At 53.8% G+C, this 24,007-nt stretch overlaps 1 protein-coding gene across 2 annotated transcripts in view; it reads right to left on the bottom strand.

Annotated features, from left to right (window-relative positions):
* Positions 1–634: 634 nt before the first annotated feature.
* Positions 635–24,007, bottom strand: part of MAP2K3 (mitogen-activated protein kinase kinase 3) — a 34,522-nt gene continuing 11,149 nt past the window's right edge. Inside the window, exons 1-13 of one of the 2 annotated variants that reach the window (XM_074840768.1) lie at positions 20,629–21,081; positions 15,386–15,418; positions 14,901–14,970; positions 12,984–13,032; positions 10,048–10,161; positions 9,423–9,542; positions 8,825–8,941; positions 8,618–8,669; positions 7,714–7,841; positions 6,977–7,054; positions 4,663–4,802; positions 3,867–3,912; positions 635–3,388 (exon numbers count right to left, since the gene is read on the bottom strand). In XM_074840768.1, coding sequence (XP_074696869.1) covers positions 3,305–3,388; positions 3,867–3,912; positions 4,663–4,802; positions 6,977–7,054; positions 7,714–7,841; positions 8,618–8,669; positions 8,825–8,941; positions 9,423–9,542; positions 10,048–10,161; positions 12,984–13,032; positions 14,901–14,970; positions 15,386–15,418; positions 20,629–20,644 — 1,047 coding nt within the window. In that variant the 5' untranslated portion in view covers positions 20,645–21,081 and the 3' untranslated portion in view covers positions 635–3,304. Of the gene's footprint in view, positions 3,389–3,866; positions 3,913–4,662; positions 4,803–6,976; positions 7,055–7,713; positions 7,842–8,617; positions 8,670–8,824; positions 8,942–9,422; positions 9,543–10,047; positions 10,162–12,983; positions 13,033–14,900; positions 14,971–15,385; positions 15,419–20,628; positions 21,082–24,007 lie in introns of those variants that run through there. The other variant, XM_074840767.1, reaches the window with a different exon arrangement.

Here is a 24,007-nt window from a genome sequence, read left to right as displayed (position 1 = left end):
GCCTGATCCTGCCTGGCGGGGGCTGACAGGGAAAATATTGGGGGGGGGGGGGGGGGGAGAAATTCCCCTTCTCCCTGTCCCAATGGGGGAAGTGTGTGTGAAATAACACCCCCCCCCCCGCTAAACCTGTGCTCCACCGCCCGTGCGGCCGATGCCCAGGCGTCGGCGGCCCCCCCGCGGCCCTAATCCCGGCCACGCACCCCCGAGGGGCGGCTGGAAGGTGCTGGGGAGAGGGGGCACAGCAGGTTCAGGGGTACGCGGGGAGGGGGCGAACCCCGCCGCGTCCCGCCGCCGGTGGAAGCGCATCCCCGAGCGCTGCCTCCCTCTCGCGGCCGCGGGCAGCCCCTGCCGCCCCCGGGACCCCCCCTCGGGGTGGGGGGGGAACCCCGCTGCCCTCCTGCCCCATGCAGCCAGACCCCGGCACACCCCCCGTCCCTGTTCCGGGGGGAAGCAGAGCCCTGGGCGGCCCTTGGTAGCAGTCCCGGGGGTGGGGGGGCTGCTCCTGGGGGGGGTTGCTCCCCCAAAACCCCCCCAATTGGGACCAGCGTTACCCCACGGAACGAGGTTGGGGGGGGGGGGTGTGCTCAGGATCCTGAACCGCTGCTCAAAGAGCAACACAAGAAGCGACAAGAAGCAGGTTTGAGGGTGAATTTTATTGAAAACGACGACTGGGTTTAAGGGGTACAGACCGTTCTCGAAAATACACGGCTAGAGGGGCTTCTGCTGCGAGTCAAAATCCTTGTTCACCTTAAAGCCAAGCTGGCTCCCCCCAGGGCTGCCGTTGCCCCCCCCTGCCACAGCCAAGGGGCCGCAGCAGGACAGGGAAGCGTGGGAAGAGGGACAGGTAAGGCCTGTGTCGATGAAGCAGATGGCACAGGGAGGTGGTGTGTTCGCCTCTTCAGCAAAGCCCTGCTTCATGCACAGGGGCCCAAGCCCACCCCAGAGGCATCTCCCCAGTGTTTGAAAAGGGCAGATACTCCCTTTCCCCAAAATACAGGAATCGGGACTTTCTCCAGGTGGAGAAATTCAGAAAAAAAAAAAATGCAAAAAAAAAAAAAATATCACCATTCCCCAAAGCACCAAAAAAGGGTGAGATAAAGAAAGGGAAAAAAACAAAAGCTCAACATCAAAACAAAAAACAATCCAAAGTAACCAACTATGAAAAAAAAAAAAAATACAATTGGTACATCTCAGCTGCAAAGTGTCGGAGCATCGGGTGGTTTGCAGAGCAGGACCGCAGAGGGAGACGTGGAGAACATCAATCACTTTCTTATTTTACATCAAGAGGTGAGGTGTGGGGTCAGGGTCGAACTGAAGCCCAACAGGGTTTGTCCAGCTCAGGCTGGGCTGGTTCTCTCGGGGTTTGTTGACTCAGGGAAGGGGATCAGAGCGGTGCCGGGAGGGAAAGCGCCGCTGCATGATGCCCTAGCACGGGGCACGGAGGGCTGAAAACCATCCGCCCTGAAGCAGCTTCCCTGGGAGCAGCTTGCAGGAATAGGTGGTGTCAAGCAGCCCCGCTCCCAGGCAGACGGTCCCCAGCGCCGCTTCAAAAACCCCAGGCTGTAGGAGGGGGGAGTGAGGAATTTCAGGGGACATCGTTCTTCATTGAGTGGGGGACGCCGAATGCTGGAAATGCACCCTGAAATCCAGACCTCCAGGGCACGAATTTCAGGAAAAAGGTCTTTAAAAGATTCAGTTAAAAAATAGATGCTTTTTTTTTTCTAAAAAAAAAAAAAAAGTCTTAGGCTAGGGTGTCTTCTAGTGACCCCTTCCCCACCACCCCAAATTTAGCCAGAAAAATGCTAGCCATTTCACCAAATTTGCTGGCCACATAGACATTCACACATTCATCACTGATTTAAAAATATATAATATATATACTGCGCACACACATACACACACAAATATATATTAGAAAAGGAAAAAAAAAAATCCCTCTGAAAACTCAATCTATTAAAAAAACCACAAAATCCACAGCTGGTGCGTTTATCCCGCGATCAGATACAGTAGAAGACAGAAATCCTTTTTGCTCCCGTAGCTCCTTGCAGAGCGCTCAGGCTGGGAGAGTGGGGAAACACATCAGGTTTTCACAGTGGATTTGTTAGCGGAGAAGGAACTGCTTCTCCCTCCTCCCACAGAGAAGGGCTTTAATTTATAGCAAGTTAGATTAAAACTAGGAAACGTTACAAAGTCCATTATATATAGACATAAAATGTACAACTGTCGGCAGCCCCCGTGCGAGTCACGGGGGTTTCGATCTCGGCTGACACCTCGGCGAGCAGCTGGAGGGTTTGAAGGCAGTTTGGGACACGAAGGGTGCAAGTACAGCCTCCAAAACGAGCGGGTGTCACAGTGCGAGGTCTTACACGAGCTCCAGGTTGGAAGGGAGATGGAGCAACATCTTCTCCAGGAGCCAGGGAAGGCAGAGGCGGGGGCTGCGAAAGGCCTTAGATGCCCGGAGCGGGGCTGCATCCTCCCAGCCCAGGGCTGGAGGGGAGAGAGGCAGCGCCCGGGGACCTGCTTGTCTCTCCACCACCTTGTGCCCTGTGTGCTGGATGAAGTCCCGTGGGCAGGCGTGGGGACAGCGTGGGTCACAGCTTGCGTCAAGGTGAGCCCATCGAAAAAAAATGTTTGGGGTTCTTTTCCCCCCTCCCAAGGGAGCAGCGTATCGATTGAGGGGACGCCTGGTCTGGTGCTGCCTTGAAGGGTCACTAAAACGTCAAGCCAGGCATTAAAACAGTCTGTGGTGTGAACAGCGGCGTGCCCAGGGAGCCCCACAGCCCCCTAAAAAGCTGCATAGGCTCCTGGGGGCAGAGCCAGGCACAAAGGGAAGGCGAGTGAGACCACACTGTGGGGCTTTGTGCAGGCAGTGGAGAAAAGTAGGGCAAGCACAGCAGCATTTTTTCCTTCTGCCTTCCCCAGGCAGCAAAGAAACACACCCCCCCTGTGCTGTGCACCAGGGTGCTGGGGAGGGGAGATGCCCTCTGCCACATTCTGCCCCGGCGCTGCTCAGGCACCACGGGCACGGTCCTCTCCCTGGGAGGGGTACACTGGCATCAGCGGGGAACTCCAGAGCCTTCGGTCTCCGTGGCTTAATTGGAAGGGTGTTGGCTTCAAAAGGCTCATCCTGGGGGATTTTGTTTACAGGGCAAAGAGAAAAGAGATTGCAAGGCCGAAAGGGGCCAGAGATGCCCACGGGTTGGGGAAGTGCGATTTGTGCAAACCACCGTTAACTCGAGTCCTCATTCGCTCTTCTGCGGGGAAGCCAGGATGGAGGGGACTGCACGAAGCGGTGAGGTTTGAGTTAGGAGTCTTCCCCGAGGATCTCTGTCACGAAGGAAGCCATGTCAGTCTCTTTGGTGTCGTGCAAGGTAAAGAAAGGGTGTTCCTGCCAACAAGACCAAAGACAACATCAGCTGACACCCACGGACAGGCAAGCCCAAGAGCAGTCCCTGGGGATGTCACGCATCAGGCAAGGTGCTGGGGGTGAGATGGACACCGATCTCCTCCCCAGACTCCCAGGGACACCATCCGTTAGCTTGAAGATTAACTAACACTTTCAGGTTTGGTGTTTCTAGGTTCAACCTCAGCGGGACAGCCCACCTTGGCAGATGTACTACCATCATTTGAAATCTAAACTCACCAAGAGCAGGTAGGACAGAGGGAGAAAACACCTAGAAACCCTGACCTTAACACCCATGAAACCAACACACCCTTCCACCTTAGACACGCTACACCCATCCCACTCCGTGCCTGAAAATCACCCACATGTCCTGTTGTCCCATTTCCCTAGAACCCGCTGGACCATTTGTTTGACTTTCAAAATTCATTGGGATAAAGACAAGTAGAAATGGCTCCACACTTACCATAAGTTCTAAATAGTTCATTCGTTCAGCAGGGTTCTTCCTTAAGCTGGAAGAAAAAAAAAAAAATAGGAGAGAAAGGCTATAGGACCTTTTCCTTTTGCTGTATGTGGTCTGTCACAGGGGATCTCCCCTTCCCAACCAACTCGCCATCCTTCTTGTGGGCAGCACCCACTCCTCTCCCTCCTTGGCTGAGCAGGTTTGAACCACCAGTGAAGTAGCCAGGCAGGTAACTGGGAAAGGACAACTCATAGCGTTTTGCCACAAAAAACACAAGCCAAGCAACTCCCTGCAGTCTGCCCCGCACAGCCTTGCTTGTCCGCACAGACCGGAATAAATGGGGAGGAGAGGAGATGGTTTCGCACCACCCGTAGGGCGAGCCTTGCCTTGGTGGGCTCACCCCCGTCTGGCAGCTCCAAGCAGTGCACAGGGAGCAGAGGAACACCCCGAGGGGAGCAGCTACCCACAAAACCACAAATCAGCTTTCACCCAGAGGCACCCAGACACTGCCAGGAGTTTGTTCTCATTTTATTGCCGCTTTGCCAGAAACCACCAAAATTTCAGCAGCGGTGGAGGCAAAAGGGGAAGGGAAACCTCTGCGCCTTCCAACCAGCCTGGGTGAGTCAGGCCGAGAGCAAAACCAGTTTGGGCAGAGAACCAGCCTCGGTACGGCGAGGTGGGGAGAAATGGGCTCCAAAAGGACGACAAACCCAGCCCCACGCTTTGCTCCAACCCCCACGGATCAGGGCTCCTCTTCAGCCAGGCTGGGAGAAGCCACCAGTCCCCACCAGAGACTCACCACTGTGCCGTGAAGTCCACAAACTCCTTGGAGAAGCGATCAGCAGGCAGCTGGGGCGAGGGCTCCTCCACCACTTGCTTGAGCTGTTGGAAGGGGGTCCCCCAGGACTCGTACGGGAAGCGAAGAATGGCCAGTTCGATCTGAGGATGGAGGCAGGCTGACGTGAGACACCGCGACGGGCACGACCCCACACAGCCTGCCTACCTCAGCCAGCTCAGACTCAAACTGAAAAACCTCTTTCCTTACAAACCATTTTCAATTTGGGTCACACCACTTTTTTTTTTTTTTAAATACAAAAACCCAGAGGCCAAAAATACTTCCTTTTGAGGTTGGCTCAGCATATTAATGCATTTACAGGAAGCCACCAAAGATATGTAAAATGGGATTATTTAAAAAGGTAATAATAACAGCACACCGTTTCTGTACTGGCTCCCAAAGTGCTTTGCTCGCCATAAGGCAGCCTCTGGGCTTCAGGCTAGTACTGTATGAGCTAGACACAAAAAAAAAAAAAAAAAAAAAAATCCACAAACCCAAGAAAAACCAAGTGCTAGAACATCACTTATGAAGATCTTTGCCAAAACCACCTCAATTATTGGGTCCTTCAAGTCACCTCTGCTCCATCACCCGTTCAAGCACGAAAAAGCCCATCCCAGCCCTTGGGCCATCGTCTCCTCGTGCCAAGGGCTGGCTCCCGTCTCAAAACGGGCAACATAACCTCCAGACCCGCCTGGTAGTGGGGGACAGGATGGGAGGAATGAGAAACCTGAAAGGACATGGGGCAGAGCCAGGTGACCCCACCTGCCTCTGTCTCAGGTCAGGGGAGCTCAGCTCCTGCTGCTGGAAGACTGAATGAAGTCACCAGGCCAGAAAGGCCTGGATTAGCCCTGCAACTCAACGGCCCTAAAACCAGCCAGTCTGAAATCAATCAAACCCCTTCAGAAATAAAAAAAAACAGGAAGCCAGCCCAGGAGGAAAACATTAGAGGGAATCAGACAGGTCGGGGCTCCGTTCAGCTGCAGGCTGGCAGGCTTTCAGTAAGGTCCCCTCTCCAGCTTTGGAAAGGTTCAGAGATTTCGTCATTCACGCAGTCTCCCATCCCACAGCTTCCTGCATCTCGGGAAGAAAGCCGGAGCTGATTACATTTCCAGCCAGCCAGCCCAGCTTTGCTCTGCACTGGCACAGGGACACCAAGGAGAGGGGTTTGGGTTTTGCACTGTGGACAAGACCAGCTGGGGAAGAGGGAATATTTACCAAGAGATCTGCCCAGTGCACACAAGTGCAGGGATGCAGCACCCAAAACAAAGGCCACGGCTAATAGGGCGCAGGAGAAATTCATAAAAATAATCTACCCGCAGAGAGACAGTCTCCTGGAAAGCGAGAGACACGTTCCCAGGCGGTATCCCCTTCGAGCCAACAGCTGGGATTTCCTTTGTCCTCTGGCGCCAGAAGATTTCAGTTGCTTTCTGCAAGATCCGTTTCTTGCAGGAGGTAGATAAACCATCCTGAGCAGCTGCGATTTTGGAACTGAAAGTATTTCCCCTTCCTGTTGGCTGCTCTGAGCTACCCTGCAGGCGGGACTTGCTGCAAACCATGCACAGCCTCCCGTCGCTGCAGCAGGGTGAGATAATTCACCCCGATATTCCTGCGAGGCTTTGCTGCCACAGGTGTGGGGTGCATGCAGGAAGGCTGTGACCCAGCTGCAGCAAACCCTGCTCCACTGACTACCTCTCCAATCGGCGCATGGGGAACTGCAGAGCAATTAAAAGCCAGACTCTTGGATGCCCAGCTAAGCTCACTGTCATCCAGATATTGCCCCCTGGGAGTCTGCCATCCGCACCGACATAGTTCAGAACTAACTGGAGCTATTTGGAGCTGGCATTGTACACAAGTAGCTCTGTGAAAACAAGCGGAAGGCTACAAGGGAACCACATGGAAATAACAGGCCTTTATGTATCCCCCAGGATCCATCAGGAACATGCAAAAGGGAGTGGAGGAAAGAAAAGGGGCAGAAATTATCTCCTGGCCAGCTTGCCAGCCGACTCAGTAAGAGCCACAGCAGTGGTGGCAACACTGGCTGCACGCCCCAGCTCACAGCTACCTGCCCCGGGGTGAAGAACCCCTACGTGCACAGAGCAGCACCAGCACCCTGTGCCCCGGGTAATTCATCTCGTGTTCTGAGCTATCTTGCTCCAAATTTAGTCCTGTTTGGTGGGCATCCACCCACAGGTGAAGTCACCAGCTCACAGCAGGGGTAGAGCCCTGGCAGCACAGACCCCATCCCAACCCCAGGACCAGTCCCAGCCCTTGGTGTTACCATTGTGATCCCCAGACTCCAGACATCCGACTTCACGTTGTAGCCCTTCTGGTTCAGCTCAGGGTTTATTCTTTCTGGCTGTAACAGCAAAATGGAAGATATTACAACTCTATCTCATTTTCCCAGTGCGAACCCCACACAGCAAATTTCTGGCTCCAAAAGCCAGGTTGGGTGGATCCCCCCGGCTCACACCCCCATGAAGGCAGAGTCTGAGGTTAAATCTAGCACTGATGAAAGCCACGTCTTGCTCCACACAACCCACATAAACTCTCCCCTCCAGCTCCTGAGTGAGACTTGTACTATCCCTGCAGCATGATCCCTGCCCCAGGAGCACAAGCTACCCACACAGATGCCACAGATGGTAGAAGGTAATTCATACTGTCTTAAGGATGAAATGAAATGATGCTGCCAAGAAAACCCTCAGCATTTTCTAACCAACAAGGAGCAGCCCTTCCAACTACCACAACCAGCACCAGCCAGTCTTTTACCCTACTGCTAATGGAAGGTGGCAGAGGAGGAGTCTGCTGCGGGATTAACACACACAGCAGGGTTTACAGGGAGGGTAATCCCCTCCTTGGAGGACTCTGCTGAGTCAGGAAGCCCAGAGCACTCCGAAGTGTCCCAGGACGGAGGTGAACCAAGACTGATTTCTAAGCAGCAGCCTCTTCGAGTCAAGGCTGAAGGCAGCTGAAGGCAGCTGAAGGCTGCCGGCTCCCATCCCACATGAGCACACTTACAGCCATGTAGGGTTTGCAGCCTGCGTCCATGGTCTTCGCAACCGAGTCCACCAAGTAGCCGCTGATCCCGAAGTCACACATTTTCACGTGTCCCTCCTTGTTGATCAGCACATTGGAAGGTTTCACGTCTAAGAGAGAGAACATGAGAGAGCAGATTGGGCCTCTGCAGAGGTATCACAGAGCCTGAGACAAGATGGCACAACTCGCCACCAACCTGGGAAGAGACCAGGCAGGCCCTAACACAAGGGAAGGGAGATAAAACCCCACTGGTCTTTTATTTCAATAAAAGTTGTTCACAGGTAAAACTATAACAATGCCCTCTGGGCAGGACAGGCCTCCTCTCTAACAAGGCAGGTCAAAAGGTTGAAATCAAATGTTGAGGAGTTAATGCCCAGTTCCTTAGGAGAGGTTTATGCACCCAACACAACCTTAAAAGCCCAACTCTACCGAATTCCCAGGATACCTTGTCTCATGCCCATCATGATCTATCCACAACTACACAAGGAACTATACCAGGATGAAGAGCAGGACCTGGGTGTTACAATTCCCAACTGTGATTTTCTAAGGTCTCCTTTAGCCCTCACCTGGCTAGAACTACCCAGATAGGAAGGCTTGAGGATTTTGTCCCCAAGAACTGCCTCAGGCACCTCTGTCTCTCTGAGTACATAAAAATACTGGTAGTGAGGAATTCAGTTATATTCAACCCTTCATCTGGAAAGGAGGAAGAGAACATCATGCAAGCAGATGCATAAGGAATCTCAGGAAGAAGTCTTGGGCATCTAGATCTGTCCACCACGAGCCTAAGTACCATCAGATCCCACTGTAGGGACACACCACACATTTCCTCACATAACTTATTTCAGGGCTACATCTCCACATCATGCTAACCCCATCCAGCACCTACCTCTATGGATTACGGACAGTTTACTGTGCAGATGCTCCAGAGCTCGTACAATCTGAGGACAAACAGAGCGAAAGAGCACCTGTTAGTCACACACAGCACCAGCCTTCCACTGCAAACACACCACCCATTTCCACACTGCAGGCCTCAGAGACCTTCAACAGGCTCAGGGGATGCACAAAACCACTTAAGAACCCAAGAGGCACTCACAGACACAGCCATTTTCCCCAAAATGTCTTCAGGGATGGTTTTCTTCTTCTCCAGTACTTTCTTGTAAAATTTATCTAGGGAGGTGTCCATGAGCTCCATGCAGATCCACACGTCACCCTGCAGATGGAGAGAAAGTAGTTGAGAGGGAATTCCCTGGAAATCCCCACGAGCTGAAGGGAACAGTGGGGATGGACAGACAAATGGACACGGCCACTTCCACACAGGGCAGGCCAAGGTCCCTGCCATGCAGCCACCATTGGCCACACCACCAGCACACAGGCTCCACACTTGATAGCGATGGGCACAGATGTCCAGGTACCACCAAGACTACCTGCACTGGCCTCCCTTTGAGGGTCTACCCCAAAGTCAGTCCAGGCCATGGACAATGTGCTTGGACATCTGCCATGAAAGTGAGGAACAGGACCTGGTCAACACTGGCTGAAGGAGACAAGCCTTTGACTTTAACTCATGGAAGCATCTTAAACAGCCCAGCTGTGCTGAAGAAAGCAGAAGTGGCTTGGGACAGTTTAGTGCCTTCAGGGCAACCACACGAGCCCCAGGTGCTGTGCAGCCCACCAGCCATCCACCAGCTCAGTACCTCACGGAAGAGGGCTCCATAGAAGGTGACGGTGTAGAAGCAATCAACTGTCCTCATGGAGATGTCCAAGTCCATCAACAACCTCTTCTGCTCCTGAGTGTTCACAGTTGCTCGAATCCTCTGAGTCAAATATGAAAGAAAAGGGGTTTGATGTAGGTGAGATAACACCATTATTTCTCAGCCTGACTCAGAGGACCTGTGGTTCTGAGGCCAGGGTAAGCGTTTTATGCTTATTTTGCAGCCAGTAGCACCCAGGAGATGCACAGATTCCCCCTTCCAGACAGCACCGTACTGAATGACAAACCTTTGGCAAGCTCTACAGCGGATGCAGGATCAGGCCAGCAGCCTGGACAGGCACTCTGACATCCAAACCTCACACTATGGAACTGCAGGCACCAAGCCTGGATTTTAAAGCCTGTTTATCAACCCCACAGTGCCCAGCCCGCATCAGCACAGAAGCACAGACCCTTCAACAGCCAAACCACACCAGGAATACAGGAGGCTGCCAAACCATGACAAGCCTGTCCCCATTTTGCCACGGCCACTGGAGCTCAGCAGGGTCTCTCCACTCCCTTGGAGCTGCACATCCTGATCTCCACCCGCCTCAGCAAGCAGCTGTCCTCACCTTCACGGCCATGATGGTGCCGCTCTGTGCGTGTCGGACTTTCTCCACCACGCCATAGGCCCCACGGCCCAGCTCTGAAATTGCCACCAGGTCATCAGCTTCCACCTCGAAGTTCTTTAGGGAGAGAGACAAAAAAAATCAGATACAAGCACACTTAACAAGGACATCAGTGTAGGTCAAATGCTTGCAGCACACTCATTCAAAGCATTTCCAAACGCGGTACCTACAGGACTCCACCAGCTCCTACACATACCAGAGGCACCACGCTTAGAGAAGGTGGGTATATTTTTTTGCTCTGTTGAACCAGAGCCCAAACCCTCTCACCCCATACTCACCGGAGCTCATTTAATTCCCCATCTGCAGCTACAGATCAGGACTTTCATCCTTTAAGCCAGGGCATGCTGCCACTGGAAAGGGCACCAATGGTTGGTGCCTCTCTGCCTGCTCGGGATTACCCACACAAGGGTATTTCTGCGGTTGCTGAATGACTTTCAGGATTTTAACAGCTCCTGTGCCAACATGGGCAGCAGTCAGGAGCCTCTGCCACAGCTCCAAATCCCTGTGTGCAGCCAGGGATCCCCCACCTCATCCCGAAACCCAGGAGATCATCGGTCACAGACACACCTACGTGTCTGGTAACACCTCCACCTGTGCAAAGCCTCTCTTAGATGGGATGGTGCACGCAGCAACCCAATTCCTAATTATCAGGGAGTTCAAAAGGGTTGTACCTGCTTTCAATACTTTCTCCCACCATCAGAAAGCAGGCAGCAAGGTAAAACGTGAGTTAGCGCCAACTAAGGAGCTCAGAAGAGTGCAACTATGTAAGTCTCGCTTCAAGATTGAAAAAACCCGTGGCCATCACTCAGACAAGTGAGTGCCCCATGCAGCAGGGAGCCAGCGGGCTCCTGCATAACCCACAAACAAGTTTCCCTAAAGACACGTTACCCTGTAATTGCCTGCTCTGCTGGGCAGGGCACAAACTGTTTGAGTGAGACACGGGCTATTTTTGGGCGCTGCGTTCATCACTCCTAATAAGTCACAGGCCTTCTTTTAGCCAGGCTTTATCCAGCCTCCAGTTTTCCTCCGGTCTCAGGGAACAAAAATAATACCAGGATGCCAAATTGCCCCAGTAGCCACAAAGGCAGTGAGGGTGGGAAACATGCACGGCACAGCGCCGGATACCGTGCCTGTGAGCTACGCCCAGAGCAGAGAGGAAACAGCCTTTGGCGTTAAGAAGCCAAGCTGGGAGATGTGGCTGCTGGGCTCCTGGCCAGCAACCTCCCCTCGGTGCTGGCCACAGCACGGACAGCAGTGACCAGCTCCGCCGGACCTTCCCGCCAGCCCCGGCTCTGTTTATTCGAGCCAGATGTGCCTGGCAGGCGGCCGAGGCAGGGAGCAAGGGAGGTCTGTGCTTGAGCTCAGCGCTGAGCTATGCACTGCCCAGCACAGGAAGGTGCCGGCCCTTTCCTGGGCAGGATGGTGGATCCAGAGATGAGGAAAGCAGGGCTAAGAGGGACATGTCCAACCCCCCACCCTGCCACCCCGGGCAGCAGGCAGAGGAGAAGGGCAGGCTTGCAGCTCCTGCTGGGGCCTCCAGGAAAGATCTGGTGGTGCTTCTCAGGACACGTGTTCTGCAGTTGTTCCAGGTTATTGTTTTGGGTTTTTTTTTCCTGGCATTTACCCTAAGGCTTCTCCAGAAGCTGGCGGTTCCCAGCACACTCCAGGAACCAGCATCACCCTGCCCAGCAACGAGAGGTGACACAGCAACAGAGCCAGCGCTCCCCTCGCCTGGTAACAGGACACACAGCATCCCCTGCACAGATCTGATGGACCTGAGGTCACCATCCACCCCCATGACCTAAAGCTGGCCTTTGGCCCAAGCCCTCTTCCTCCATCAGGTCATTCCAGAACACCTGGACCAGATCCCTCCTTCAAACACTGGAGTAGGCAGAGCAGGGAAGGAAGAGTGTCTAGAGAGCTCTCCTCAAGCTACAGCACTCTCCCCTTGCACACACCATGCCCAGGCTGTTAGAGAGCATCTCTCCCCAAACTATTAATACGCACAACACAATGGCCAGAAAACAGCACAGGCAGCAGGATTGTTCCTTGGACCCAGCCAAAGCTTCCACTCCTCTCCCCTAACCCTAAAACCTTGCACCGAGGCTGAAGGGCCCAGATCCCATCAGCCAAGCCACCTCCCAGCCTGGGAGGTAAGCAGCTAGATATAGGGCTGATCCAATGCATGGTATTTTTAGCGCACTTGCAAACAGCCTTCTGCAGCCCCATGAGAGCCCGTAACAAGAGAATGAAATAAAAGAGAGACAGTGGCTATTTCTAGCAGTGTTTTTCATCAGGTCACTAGGAAAGGCTTTGGAGAGCTGGAGAGAAGCTTTGTGCCCAGCTTCTCCTGGGCCACAGGGCAGTAACACAGCCCTGAGGGTAGGCAGGACAAAGGGGATTTTAGGGCAGCTGGAGAGCACGGTGAGGCCACACTGACTTAGGTCCATCCATTCAGACCGAGGTGGCTGGTGGGGCTGCCAACAGACTGCTGTGATTTCCCACTACAGACAAAACTGCACACCTAGCCTTTGATGCCACCCAGCTGCCTTGCAGGGACTGCCCACAGGCAGGAGAGACCAGTCAGCGAGTGCATGGGCTCAGAGACGAGCCATCTTGCAGGCGGGGTGACATGTTCAGCTCCCCAAGAGTCACTGCTTGAAATACAGACAGACACCCCATTGCTCCACAGGGGAAAGGTCCTGCTGTGGGATGTCTCATCCCTGCAAAGATGCATCCCATAAGGCAGCACCAAGAGGGCACCGTCTGAAATCTCAAGATCTGACCTGACAGGTTGTCAGGCATGATCCATAAAACTCTTCGTGCATGGGGCAAACAAAATTGGAAGCAATCATAAAAGAAACCACATTGACACGTACTTTATCTCCGATGGTAATGAACGCTCTGGAGTCCAAGTTCCTTGGGGGCCTGAAAGAAAAGAGAGAGAGTCAGGAGAAAGGCTCAGCTTCATTAACCCTCTTGGCCAGAGCCAGGTTTCACGTTCCTTCGAGCACTTTCAGCTGCATCTTTCCACCATGCCTTGTTGTCATGGGTTCAAACCAGCCCCCTCCAAACACTCACAAATGCTTTAATCATGCCAGTAACATCTCAACCCACACCCACCAGGCACTCGCTGCACGCAGGCAGTGAGAACCCCAGAGAGTCAGCTAGGTGAGACATGCATCAAAGCAACAGGCTATGAGACCATCCCTGCTCAGGAGATGAGCCCGAGGAGCAGAGACTGACAGGATGAGACGTTTCTGTGGCAGAGCAGCTCAGCTGTCATGTTTTGACAGGCAGGTGTTGTCACAGGACAGCCACGTAGCCCAAAACGCACGCCGAGAGAACAACAGGTAATTCCTCACCCGTGAGTCATTTGTGTACACTCGCAGGCCCGTTTCAGGCAGCGTGGCAGGCAGAGCAGGCAGCACTTCAGTGTCACGCTTTGCACAACACCACGCAGGCAGAAGTCTTCCTTTATGGCTTTTTTCCCTCATTGCTGCCCACTTCCCATTACGGGCAGCACGGTACTTTTAGAGCCAACACGAGTGTTTTGTCCCTCGCGCCTCGCTTCTCTGCTTCCCCCTTCCCCTGGAACCTTCTAAGAGTGAAGATTGCCCAACTGGTTTAACCTCTCCATTGACTTCAGAGCAATAAGACAACCTCTGGCTTCAAGGAAGTACTTCAGGCTCACAGCAAAAGCCTTGCACTGCGCAAATATTTGCACTGCAGCTTGAAAAGCACGGAGGAAAGGAGTTGTGGCTAGCTTACACCAGCCTCTGGGCACACAAGCACCCCACAAGATGCCTTCTCCAGGGGAAATTCTAACAGCGATAGGAGCAGAGAGAGATGCACCCATGGGGGAAGGAGGTGGCTGTTGCATGCAGGGCTCAGTGTGTGCATGCTAGGCTGCACAGCATTAGTGGGGGAGTTCCCCTGGTTCCCCCTCCGGCAGATCTGCCCTATCTACCTGGGGGTTTCGGTAGTGATATTTCCCCTTCGGGGATTTCACTGCTCTCCTGGAGCTGGGAGGGTCTCTAGAAAAGGTTTCTGGAGCAAACAAGGCTCACCAGTGGAGATGCAGCCCAAGGTGTTTTGGAAGAGCACCACGGAAAAGGAATTTAAGTGGTCTGCTCTTTGTCAAACCAAGCACCGCTACCCTGGGCTCTCCCCCACAGCATAACAAGGATCAGCTGCACAAAACAAACAGGGCAGAGAGAAATTCCAGTGCCCTGAGATATAGTCGGGCATCGGCCCCTGGCACTGAGCGGTGTGCGGCACAGCAATGCAAGACACCCATGTCCTCCTCGCACCAAGGCTGGGAGCTGCAAACAACTCAAACCAGCCCTGACACACAGGTCAAGGGGAAGATGTCCTGCCATGCAGAGCATCCCCCAACCCTCATCTCCCTGCTCCTGCCATGGTCCAGCTGCCACCAATTCTTCTCTTTGTTGCATTAAGAACCTTTCCCTCTTCCTCCCTCAGGCAGATTTGCCCCCTGGCATTGGCACAGCCATGGCAGGAAGACTGAAGAAAGTCTCCCAGCAGTCTCCTAGCCTTTGTCTTTTGGCCATTTCAAGTCAAACAGGCACCTCCCAGAGAGACACACGCTGTGTATGTGTGCATGCACATGTGCATACAGGTGTAATTCCTTTTCACCACCTGCAAGCCAGAACTTAGGAGAAAAAATTAACTATCCTGATTCTGTAAAGTCTACACAGGCCATTCCCCTTGACACAGCGTTGAATCCAGCTCCGGAGAACCACTGGCTGGCTTTAAGTAACAGAGACACTTACGTTGTGTTGGCAACGGGCTGTTTGATGGGGACACATGTTATCCTCAGCTCCCGTTTCTTCTTGCTTTTCACTGGAAGAGAAGATGCACACGTGAGCAACTGGCATTTTTGCTTTTCTTCCTTCATGCATCATCCTGCCTGCAGCCACCAGGTAGGGAAGGCAGGGCCTGGATCCCCTACACTGTGCAGCTACGGCAAGATGACAAGAAGGTCACAGTGCTCATGACCATTTGGCCAAAATTTCAGGCAAAGACACAAGTGAGTCTCAATGTCCCTGTTGAGCACTTGCCTCCAGAAATACCCAGGGGTGCACTGACAAAGACCAATTTCAAAGTCTTGCAGCCAAGCACCGCCTTGCAGTGCTCCTCAGACACCCCAAAAGTGCTCTTTACCCTTCATGGCCATTAACAGTCCCCTATCTTTGGGGATTTTAATTGCTGATGTTCAGGAAATGGGTTAAAGCTGCGATTTCTGCTGGGCGCTTACCTGGTTTGTGTGGTTCCAAGGATCCTTTGGAATCTGAAAGAGAGAAGGAAGACACCAGCTCAGCCTTCATGCTCCAGACCCATCGGGTACCCACCCTGCATCCCTCACGGTCCCACGCATGCCCCAGGGAGAGCTCTCCTGGCTGGACTGCAGGCAGAGGGAGGCAGACGGGCTGCCAGAGCCCAGCCCAGCCAAGCCTGGCCTGATCCCCGTTTCTCCAGCCACAAGAGGTCCCCATGCCATTAGCGATGCACAGGGCTCCCGAAAACACTCCCAGTCCAGCTCCTTCTGGCCCCACAGCCCCCGCCCCGGCCCCCACTCAGGTCTTCTTGGGAAGAGCCAGACCTGTTCTGCAGTGTGGGTCGGATCTGGTGTAGAGGATGACGGACACTGGGGCTCAAACAAAACCAAGGAGTCACTCCCAGCAGGAGAGGGGACACCCCACACCCAACAAAGGGAAACCAGGGCAAAACCAGACCAGAGCTGACTAGAACCAGTAGCGAACTGACCACAAACCCAGGCTTGCAGAGGCCGAGACTCTGCCAGGCAAGGCACGACCCCATCAGGAGTGACCGGTGAGAGGATGCTTTCTTCTCGCTCCTCCCCAACTCCAAACAGCACAGAAATAACACAACCCACTGCTGAAGAGGGAAACAGGGTTCAGGCAGATCCAGGGAAGGCCAAACACTTGCAGATGAAACTGCAGGAACAAGAGATAACCAGCAAGGGGGTCCAGCGGGCAGCAATGGGCAGAGGGGACCTGTGCAGGGCTGAGAACAAGCTCCCTGCGGTGCCGCGGACCCCAGGCTGCTCAGCAAAGCCCCAGCCGCTCCTCCATCAGCAAACAGCTCACCCACCTACCCCAGCTCGCTGGGAAAATGACCAGACCATGAGGGGCTGGGATGGGGGCTGAAGCAATACAGCTGAGAGCATTGAAGTCCTGATCCCCCCAAGAGAGACAAGGGAGCAGCTGCACTTCGCAGCCAAAGGTGCTTCTGGCTGCACAGACCTGGGAAATACATTAAAAAGCAGGAACAGCGAGGTGTGCTCCAGGTACTGGGCTGGGAACAGAGAGCTCGGTGTGGCCTTGGGCAGCCCTTTAAAACAGCTCCTACCTGCCCGGCTCCCAGGAACAGGTGTGTGGACAAAGTCCAGCACTCCCAAGGCTGCTGGGGAAGGGAGGGGAGAGGCGAGGAGCTGGGATTTCAGCAGGAGATGCAGCACCACGCGAGAGCTCCCGCGGCAGCAGTGAGACAGAAGGATGATACATGTCCAGCATGTGCCCAGCACAGACAGCCCCTGTCCCCATCCCTGTCTCCCACCAGCTCCAGATGCCTCAGCTAAGGCAGGTGCCCAAAACATACTTTTCCAGTCCTGTCCTGCCCCAAATGCAAACCTCGCTGCGGCTGCAGGTGAAAGCTGGTCTGCAAGATACTGTAAAGGACCCAGCAGCAGGACCAGCAGCATCCCTCCCTGCTGAGGGAATCAGCATGGAGCAGTCCATATCCCCATCTTATCTGTCACCTTTCCTGCATCAGAGCCAGCCCATAAGGTCTGGGACCAGTGCAGTTTCCATGAGCTACAGGAGCAATGTGAACTTCCAGCTTAATGAAACCAGAGAACCACTCCAGCCCAAACTGATCCTGCTTGGCTAGAAACCATCTCTGAAGAGCTGACCATGGCAATCACTGAAGCTTCCAATTCATGAGCCTGCAAAGTTTCCCTTCCCCATCGCCCACCCAGCAGGGCTGGAAGAAAGACTATCAATAGCCCAGCATGTCCACTGATGACACTTTGCAAAATACCTGGTTGAACAACGACAAGCGCAAACGCAAAACAGAGCCAAAAGTGCCATGTGCGGGTTCAGAAATGCCTTCCCTTCCCGCAGCCAGCCTCTCACTACTTAGCGAGGGGGGCCAACAACAGAACCTAAAACTGGGGTCCCCAGAGTCCTTCTGCAGCCAGGCAGTTGGTGAGCTCACCATGGGCACACATCTCATCCCATCCACAGGGATGGATTTAACTCACTGCTGAGCGGGAGCCTTGCACCAAGCATTTCTCCCCTGTGACCTGCTCCGAAACGCAGACAGCCCCCCCCGGCAGTTACCAGCCAGACCTCTACACGAAGCCCTGAAATGCCCCCCCATCCCAGCTGGTATTTTGCTTAATCCATTTGCTCTCCCTCTCCCCAATTGCCATAGTAACCCTGCAGAGCCGGCACAAAGCGCCTTCTGTGCCGCCAGCTCCCCTGGCAGCGCCGGCCGAAGCGCGGTGACTCACGGGGCAGGAGCAGGGTCCACACGCTCCCCGAGCCAGGCGTCCCGCAGGCTGCGGTGTCAGCCCTTCTTCAGCCCTGGCTGCAAAAGCGAGGCCGGAGGGAGCTGGGAGCACCCAGTCTCGGGTCAGGAATCAATGGGGTGCGTTGTTTGGTGGAGCCCAAGCTCGCAGGCAGGAGGATTTGCAAGCATGGGTTAGAGAGGCAGCAAGGGACACAGAGATTCCCTGTTACAAACCCCCTGCACCGTACGCAAGTCATTTAATGCCTCTGTGCACTGGCCATTCCCCACAAACTCTGCTATAACAGGGGCCCTGCACATCAGCCCACTTCCCTGTACCCCCAAACTGCTGCCCTTGACCTCCCAGCATTGCACCACCCCAGTCAGCGACAATCCCCTTCCCACCCTGTCCTGCCTAGCCCAGGAAAGTATTTCCTAGCTCCAACCTGGAAAAGCACTGATTAAACCGGAGGTATTCTGCCACCACTCCCAAGCTTTGGCTGGGCCACCTACGCTGGTGGAAAACCCAGCTCAGCCCATGCCTGCAGGAATAAAATCACCCGCAATGCTACCCTGCAGCTGGGGGAGCCAAGGCAGAGATTGGATTTGCCTGTTACAGCTCTCCCAAAATTTGCCATGAGCTTGCCAGCACCCTGCAGGCTGACCCAAAAATCATGCTTCTTGTTGCAAGTTTCTTCCGCTGCGTGTGGCAGGGCTGCGGGTCCAGCTGGGCAGAGGTGGAGTGGGCAGACACCACTTCCCCTTGAGCACAGTCCAGTAGAAAAAGGAAAAAAAAAAAAAAAAAAAAAGATAAGCAGTCCTGAAGCTCTGTACAGCCAGCTCGGGGCAGGCAGAGCCCCAACACAGGAGACAGGGGCATGGCACAGTCTCCCCACTATCGTGCTGCCCAGCAATCACCCCATGGCTGCTGGGCTGCCTGCTGCAAGCCCCAGAGCTGGATGTGTCACCTCCAGGAGGTGACCTTGTTCCTGAGCCTCTGCAGCCCCCCAGGGAAAGCCCACGCACTGTTTCAGGGTGAATGAGGGTGGAGGAAGGACTTGGGGGGGGGGGGGGGGAGGGGGGGGAGAAAACTAAAATGGAAGGAACAAAAAGGCAGTGGGATGGGCATGACAAGACCTTGCAATTCAAGCCCTTCTGTCCCAAGTGCATCCCAGGGCAGGATTTGCTTTTAGCCCCCGCAGGCAGCTGCTCTCAGCTCCTTCTCACCAGCGAGGCCTCAGCACTGTCTGTCCCACGTTTGGGATCCTGGTAGGGTCTGTACAGGAGGAATTGCTATAATGTGCAGAATGGTTTACATCACCTGAAAAATCCTGGAAACACGCTAGTTTCCCAGGGCACCAGGCTCTTGCAAGAGCAGCAGCTGCAAGCACAGAGCAACACAGCTCCCCTCTAGGGAGATCCCTCCACATGGGCAAAAAGTGGGACAAGGCAATGTGGGGACACATCCCGGTTGCCCCTGCGAGCCCCAGGGCTCTGCTGCCAGCCCCGAGCACACGGGACAGCTGGGTGCTGCCGGTGCAGTGCTCGGGCAGCGGAAGGGGCTGCCAGCAGCGGGGGCACATGGCACAGCGCCATGCACCCGGGCAGGGGAAAATTAGCTGACAGAAGTTCCTGGTGCGGACGAGATTGTAACCCACGTGATGCTGCAGGCACATAACTGCATCCTTTATGCTAAGAAAGGAACCATTTCCTCCTAAAGAAGAAAAAAAAAAAAGCCTAACCGTTTTTTTTTCTCATGCTATAACCTCCACCCGCTAAAAACTGACACAGACATTTCCTGGAACTGCTTCATTCAACATCTGAATCCTCGTCTTCCCCACCACCGACTTCAGTCCTATTAAGCTGCACCTCTCCCTGGGAGGTTTATCCTTCCCACTCCACTGGCGTGGGTGGAGAGAAACGAACAGGACAATCTAAAGAACTGCAAATAAAACTATTTGCCTGAGACGACCTTTGAAATTAAACCTCTCCGCTGCCTCGCCAAGGCTCTGGTTCCAGCCCCAGGTGAAGTCCTGGGGATGGCTGCGGCACAGGAGACTGTTTCTAGAGCCACACCGCTTTGTTAGTGCTGGGGAAAACACTCCGGATGCATCCTGGCTCTCCTCGATCCGAGGAAAGTTAAATGCCATGGATGGGGCAGAAGGCTGGAGGGTGGCTCCCTGCCCTGCTGCAAAGAAAGAGCTGGAACAAAAAAAGCATCAAGAAAAAATCGAAAAAAATAAATTAGGGGCAGGGTGCAAAGCAGAGAGGGGAATTTGGTTGCTTTGGTCATGAGAGCCAGCTCCTCACAGGCACACTTTGTGCTATTTTCCACTGTTGAGAGTGGAAAAAGCTATCTGTGGAAGTGGAAAAAAGGGCTCTCAACCCGCCGAAAGCCGTCACTCATCAGCCCACCAAGGTCCCGCTGCAGAGAGGGGCTCCTGCGGGTCATCGCTGCCCCACACTCACCACTTCTGCAAAAAAAGCGGGCAAGGAGGAGGCAAAAAAACACACTTCAGAAAAAGCCCCTTGCAGCCCCAAAACAACCTGTCAGCTTGCGCTGAATCAGAGCTCCTGACTGCCGCGGGTGCCCGCCTTTCCAACGCAACAGGCTTTTGAGCAGGGGACGACCATGCAAGAGCTGCTGAAAACCCCTGCCTCCATCCTAGGAATGCAACCAAAACCGGAGCCAGGAGCTAGCTTTACCCACCGAATATTTTCCTTTAGCCATGATAGATTTTTTTTTCTTTGCAATTAAGATGCCAGTGTTTCAATCCCACACAAAACATGCAAGTTTCCAGCTCTTTAAAAATAGATCCCCAGCTGCAAACACCAACCCTCCACCCAAGCAAGGAGAAAGAAGTAAAACTGCATGGATCAACCCAAAAAAGTTACACGGCCCCTTTTAGCACCAGAATCAGCCCTTCACTCTCCCCCACCACGTGTTTTGGAAATTGCAACATCTACCTTGCTTCTTGTCCATGGTTTCCCAGAAATGAAGAACAGCACCAGCAAGCCTGGCAGAAGAGAGGGATGGGGGCGGACTGGAGGAGGGAGGGGAAAAAAAAAATAAACCCTGCAGAATCCAGCGCACGGCACTTCTTGCAAGCACCAAGGACTATTTCTCAGTGGGAATGCATGGCCCAAAGCACTCGCTGGCTTCACGCAGCTCTCCTGGCCCAGTGTCCCCGGCTCCCGGGGGTCCGTGAGGCTGGGAGCTGCAGGGAAGGCAAGCGAGGGGAGACGGGGAAGGTAGCACCGCGTTCCCTCATCGGCAGCTGCCGAGGTTGGCCGGTCTCGTCTCTGATTACCCTTGAAAGCTCAACAGTTGTAAAAACTGCAGCAGCGAAATAGCAGATGACGTCAACAGGAAACTGGGGGGGAGCCAGCTCCATCCAGCTCCAGGAGCCATTGAAGCACTGGACTGCTACAGCGCATCCCGGTGGGACGCGTTTTCTTCCGACAAATTAAATCATTCAAACCCAGCATGCGGGCAGAGAGGCAGAGCCCGCTCCTGCCTCTTCCATCCCCTTCATCCCACCAGAGCAACCCTTGCTCGAGGACAGCCCTGCCACCACCCAGCATCAGCCGGTCATCAGAGCAGAGGAAAGCCCACGCTCGATGGTTTGGGCACCGAGGGGGTGCCGCTATAGAGAGAGGTCACATTTCTTTGTGCTGCAGGTGACACACTAATTGCTTTGCCACTAACAACTATTACCACAACAAATAGTAGAAATATTGTTCCATGACAATACCGGCAAGGAGCTTAGCAGCTATTCCAGGGTGACAACCGAGACGGTATCTCTGGTGGCAAAATATAAATCGCTGCATGGATTTGGCTGGTAAAACAGCAAGGGAGGGAGACGAAGGCATGGAAAAAAAAAAAAATCATTAATTTCTCTGCAAACCTGTGCAAGAAAAGCCATGGCAAAGTATCACTGCTCTTCCCCTTTCCCTCAAAACCAGCCTGGCAGAAGCCAGCACTGATGTTCCTGATCAAAGCCAGACTTGGCTTTGACAGGCTGCAGTTTTGTTTTCGATTTCCCTGTCAGCCTGGAGGGAAGATACTGTACCAGCTTTTTTACCTTAAACTAATTATAGAAAATATGCCTTTGGTTTGCTCCTGAGATATTCTCTAACTTGCAGGCTGTGCTGGGCCATACACATTTGCAGGCAGAAAAGTCAGAGGTCAAGGTAAATGCACATACCAACATAATGAGTGACTCTAATTTTAAATAGTGTTTATATAAGCCCCAGAAGGACTGCGGAAGATATTTTCTCAGGCACATTTCCACTCCCAGGGTATAGTTTCAGGCACAGATCATCAGCACATAAAGGATGCTGACGCAGGAGCTGCTATCACAGATGGCACCGAGAGCCACCGGCACCCGTCCCCGCACTCCTGGAGAGAACGATGCTGCCTTGTCCTCTGGCTTGACCACTAATTCCCTGACCCAGACATAAAACACTCCAAGGGTCTTTACAGACACCCACAAAGTCAGTGCTGCTTCAGAGCAGAAAGTCCCTAACCCCGCAGGTGGGACAGGAAACACAATTTCCTTTGAATCAGTCCTGTGGGGTTTCAGTGCCTGAGGACCAGGGGTGGTGTAAAGCAGAGCCTCCCAACATCTTTAAAGCATCCTTAAAAAAAAAAAAAAGCCAAAACAAACCCAAGCATCCTTTCAAGCCTCACGGTTGGCACCTCTTTCAAAAGTTTGCTGACGTAGTAGGAACAGCCCAGCCTTGAAAGTCACACACCATTTGCTATTAATCATCCAGGCCTTTACATGCTACAGGTAATCCCAGAGGAACAAAAGGCATCGAGTGTTTCACTGGTGTTAATGAAGCCTCCCCATGCTGCCTCAGAGCTGGGATGTCACCCCATGACAGGCAAGGGAAACCGGGGGAGCAAGTTCTGCCATGGGGAGAAGTCAAGGCCCTCACTGCAGGTCCAGGTTTGCCGGGGCAGAGCCAGAGACAAGGACGGCTCCCATCACTCCCATCAGCCTCCCGGCAGTGGGCTAGCTTGAATAAGTTTAAGAGCACACCCTTAAAAACAGCGATGAGCTCAAACAGTGCCCTGCCAACGCCAGGCCCCTCTCCCCACCCTTCCCCTGCGGACAGGCAGCACCCCCGAGGCCAGTTTGGTTAAGGCTGGGTCACTGTCGCAGCTGGCGACCAGGGAAGAGTCCCTTTGCCGTGAGCAGTGAAAGAGGAATCCCAAATTTAGGGTCACCAAGGAGCTTTTTATAGGTGTGTGTTTGGGACTGAGAACAAAATTAATGGCTTTACCTACCCCGAAAGTGTCATCACTGCCTAACCAGGAGGAGGGTGCAATTTTTACAGGATACCCCTTTCCCTCTGATCAGAGAAAAGTTCCATGCACCAGCCGGCCACGCCATCCCAGTGCCACACTGGCCAGTGCCCACTGTACCTCGTCGTCCAACTGGGAATTGCACCAGTTCCCTTAGCCAAGGCGGTAATGCAGCCACGGCCCCAAGCCCAGGATGCACTTGCCTTTCCATGAACGAGGTGCACGTGCCCGAGCCACGCACGGGACCTGCAGCCTGGAAACTCTGTGGCAGCTCTATTTTTAAACAAAGCCTTTGAACCAAATCCAGTCGGAAAGGGAACAGGGTCATCTTTCTCATTCCCTCAGATGGTGCTTGGGAACAATCAATCACCGATACGCGTAGGGCTCGTCTCCTCCAGCGGAGGGGGGTGTCACACCGACAGCGCCACCGGGGCTGGGTGATGGGGAGACGGATGCAAGGGAGAAGGGTGCAACCTCCTGGTACCCAGCGAGGGATTTGGAGACGGGCACATGAGCCAAAGCTACTGCCAGCCAGAGGCTGACGTTCAGCTGCCACCTCTGCTCCGAGCCACACCCGGCCTTCGTGCACTGGCCAGATAACGCCGCCGCGAGCTGCACCAGCTCTGCCGGCAGCTCCGGGAGGATGTCACCGCCCAGTTACATTCCAGTTGTATTTTTAGGTTACCTGCATAACCCCAAGGGCTGGAAAAAAAAGTTTGATTTTGTGTTTTGTTTCCAGGTGGCAGCTTGCTATCCTGCAGCCCCGTGATGATGGAGTACACAGGCTCCTCTCCGAGAAACCACACATGAGCAGCCTCACTTTACAAAGCTGAAAAGCACTGGCTAGCTAGCATTTGCACTATGTCATTATAGGACATGAGACATACGTGCCGTGAGTTGTGCTGCTTTGCACCAGAGCTTGTGCAAAACCCCGGTGCAAAGGTGGTTACGGCCATAGGGGCACCTCTTTAGAGCAGGCACGGAGCCAGGGTGCAGGCAGAGCATCCTCTGGAGTGGTGCCACAGGGCTGGC

Source organism: Strix aluco, chromosome 15 (assembly GCF_031877795.1).
Source record: "Strix aluco isolate bStrAlu1 chromosome 15, bStrAlu1.hap1, whole genome shotgun sequence".
NCBI classification, from domain to species: domain Eukaryota; kingdom Metazoa; phylum Chordata; class Aves; order Strigiformes; family Strigidae; genus Strix; species Strix aluco.
Note: the sequence above shows the minus strand (reverse complement) of the source record. Positions and strands in the feature narration are given on the sequence as shown.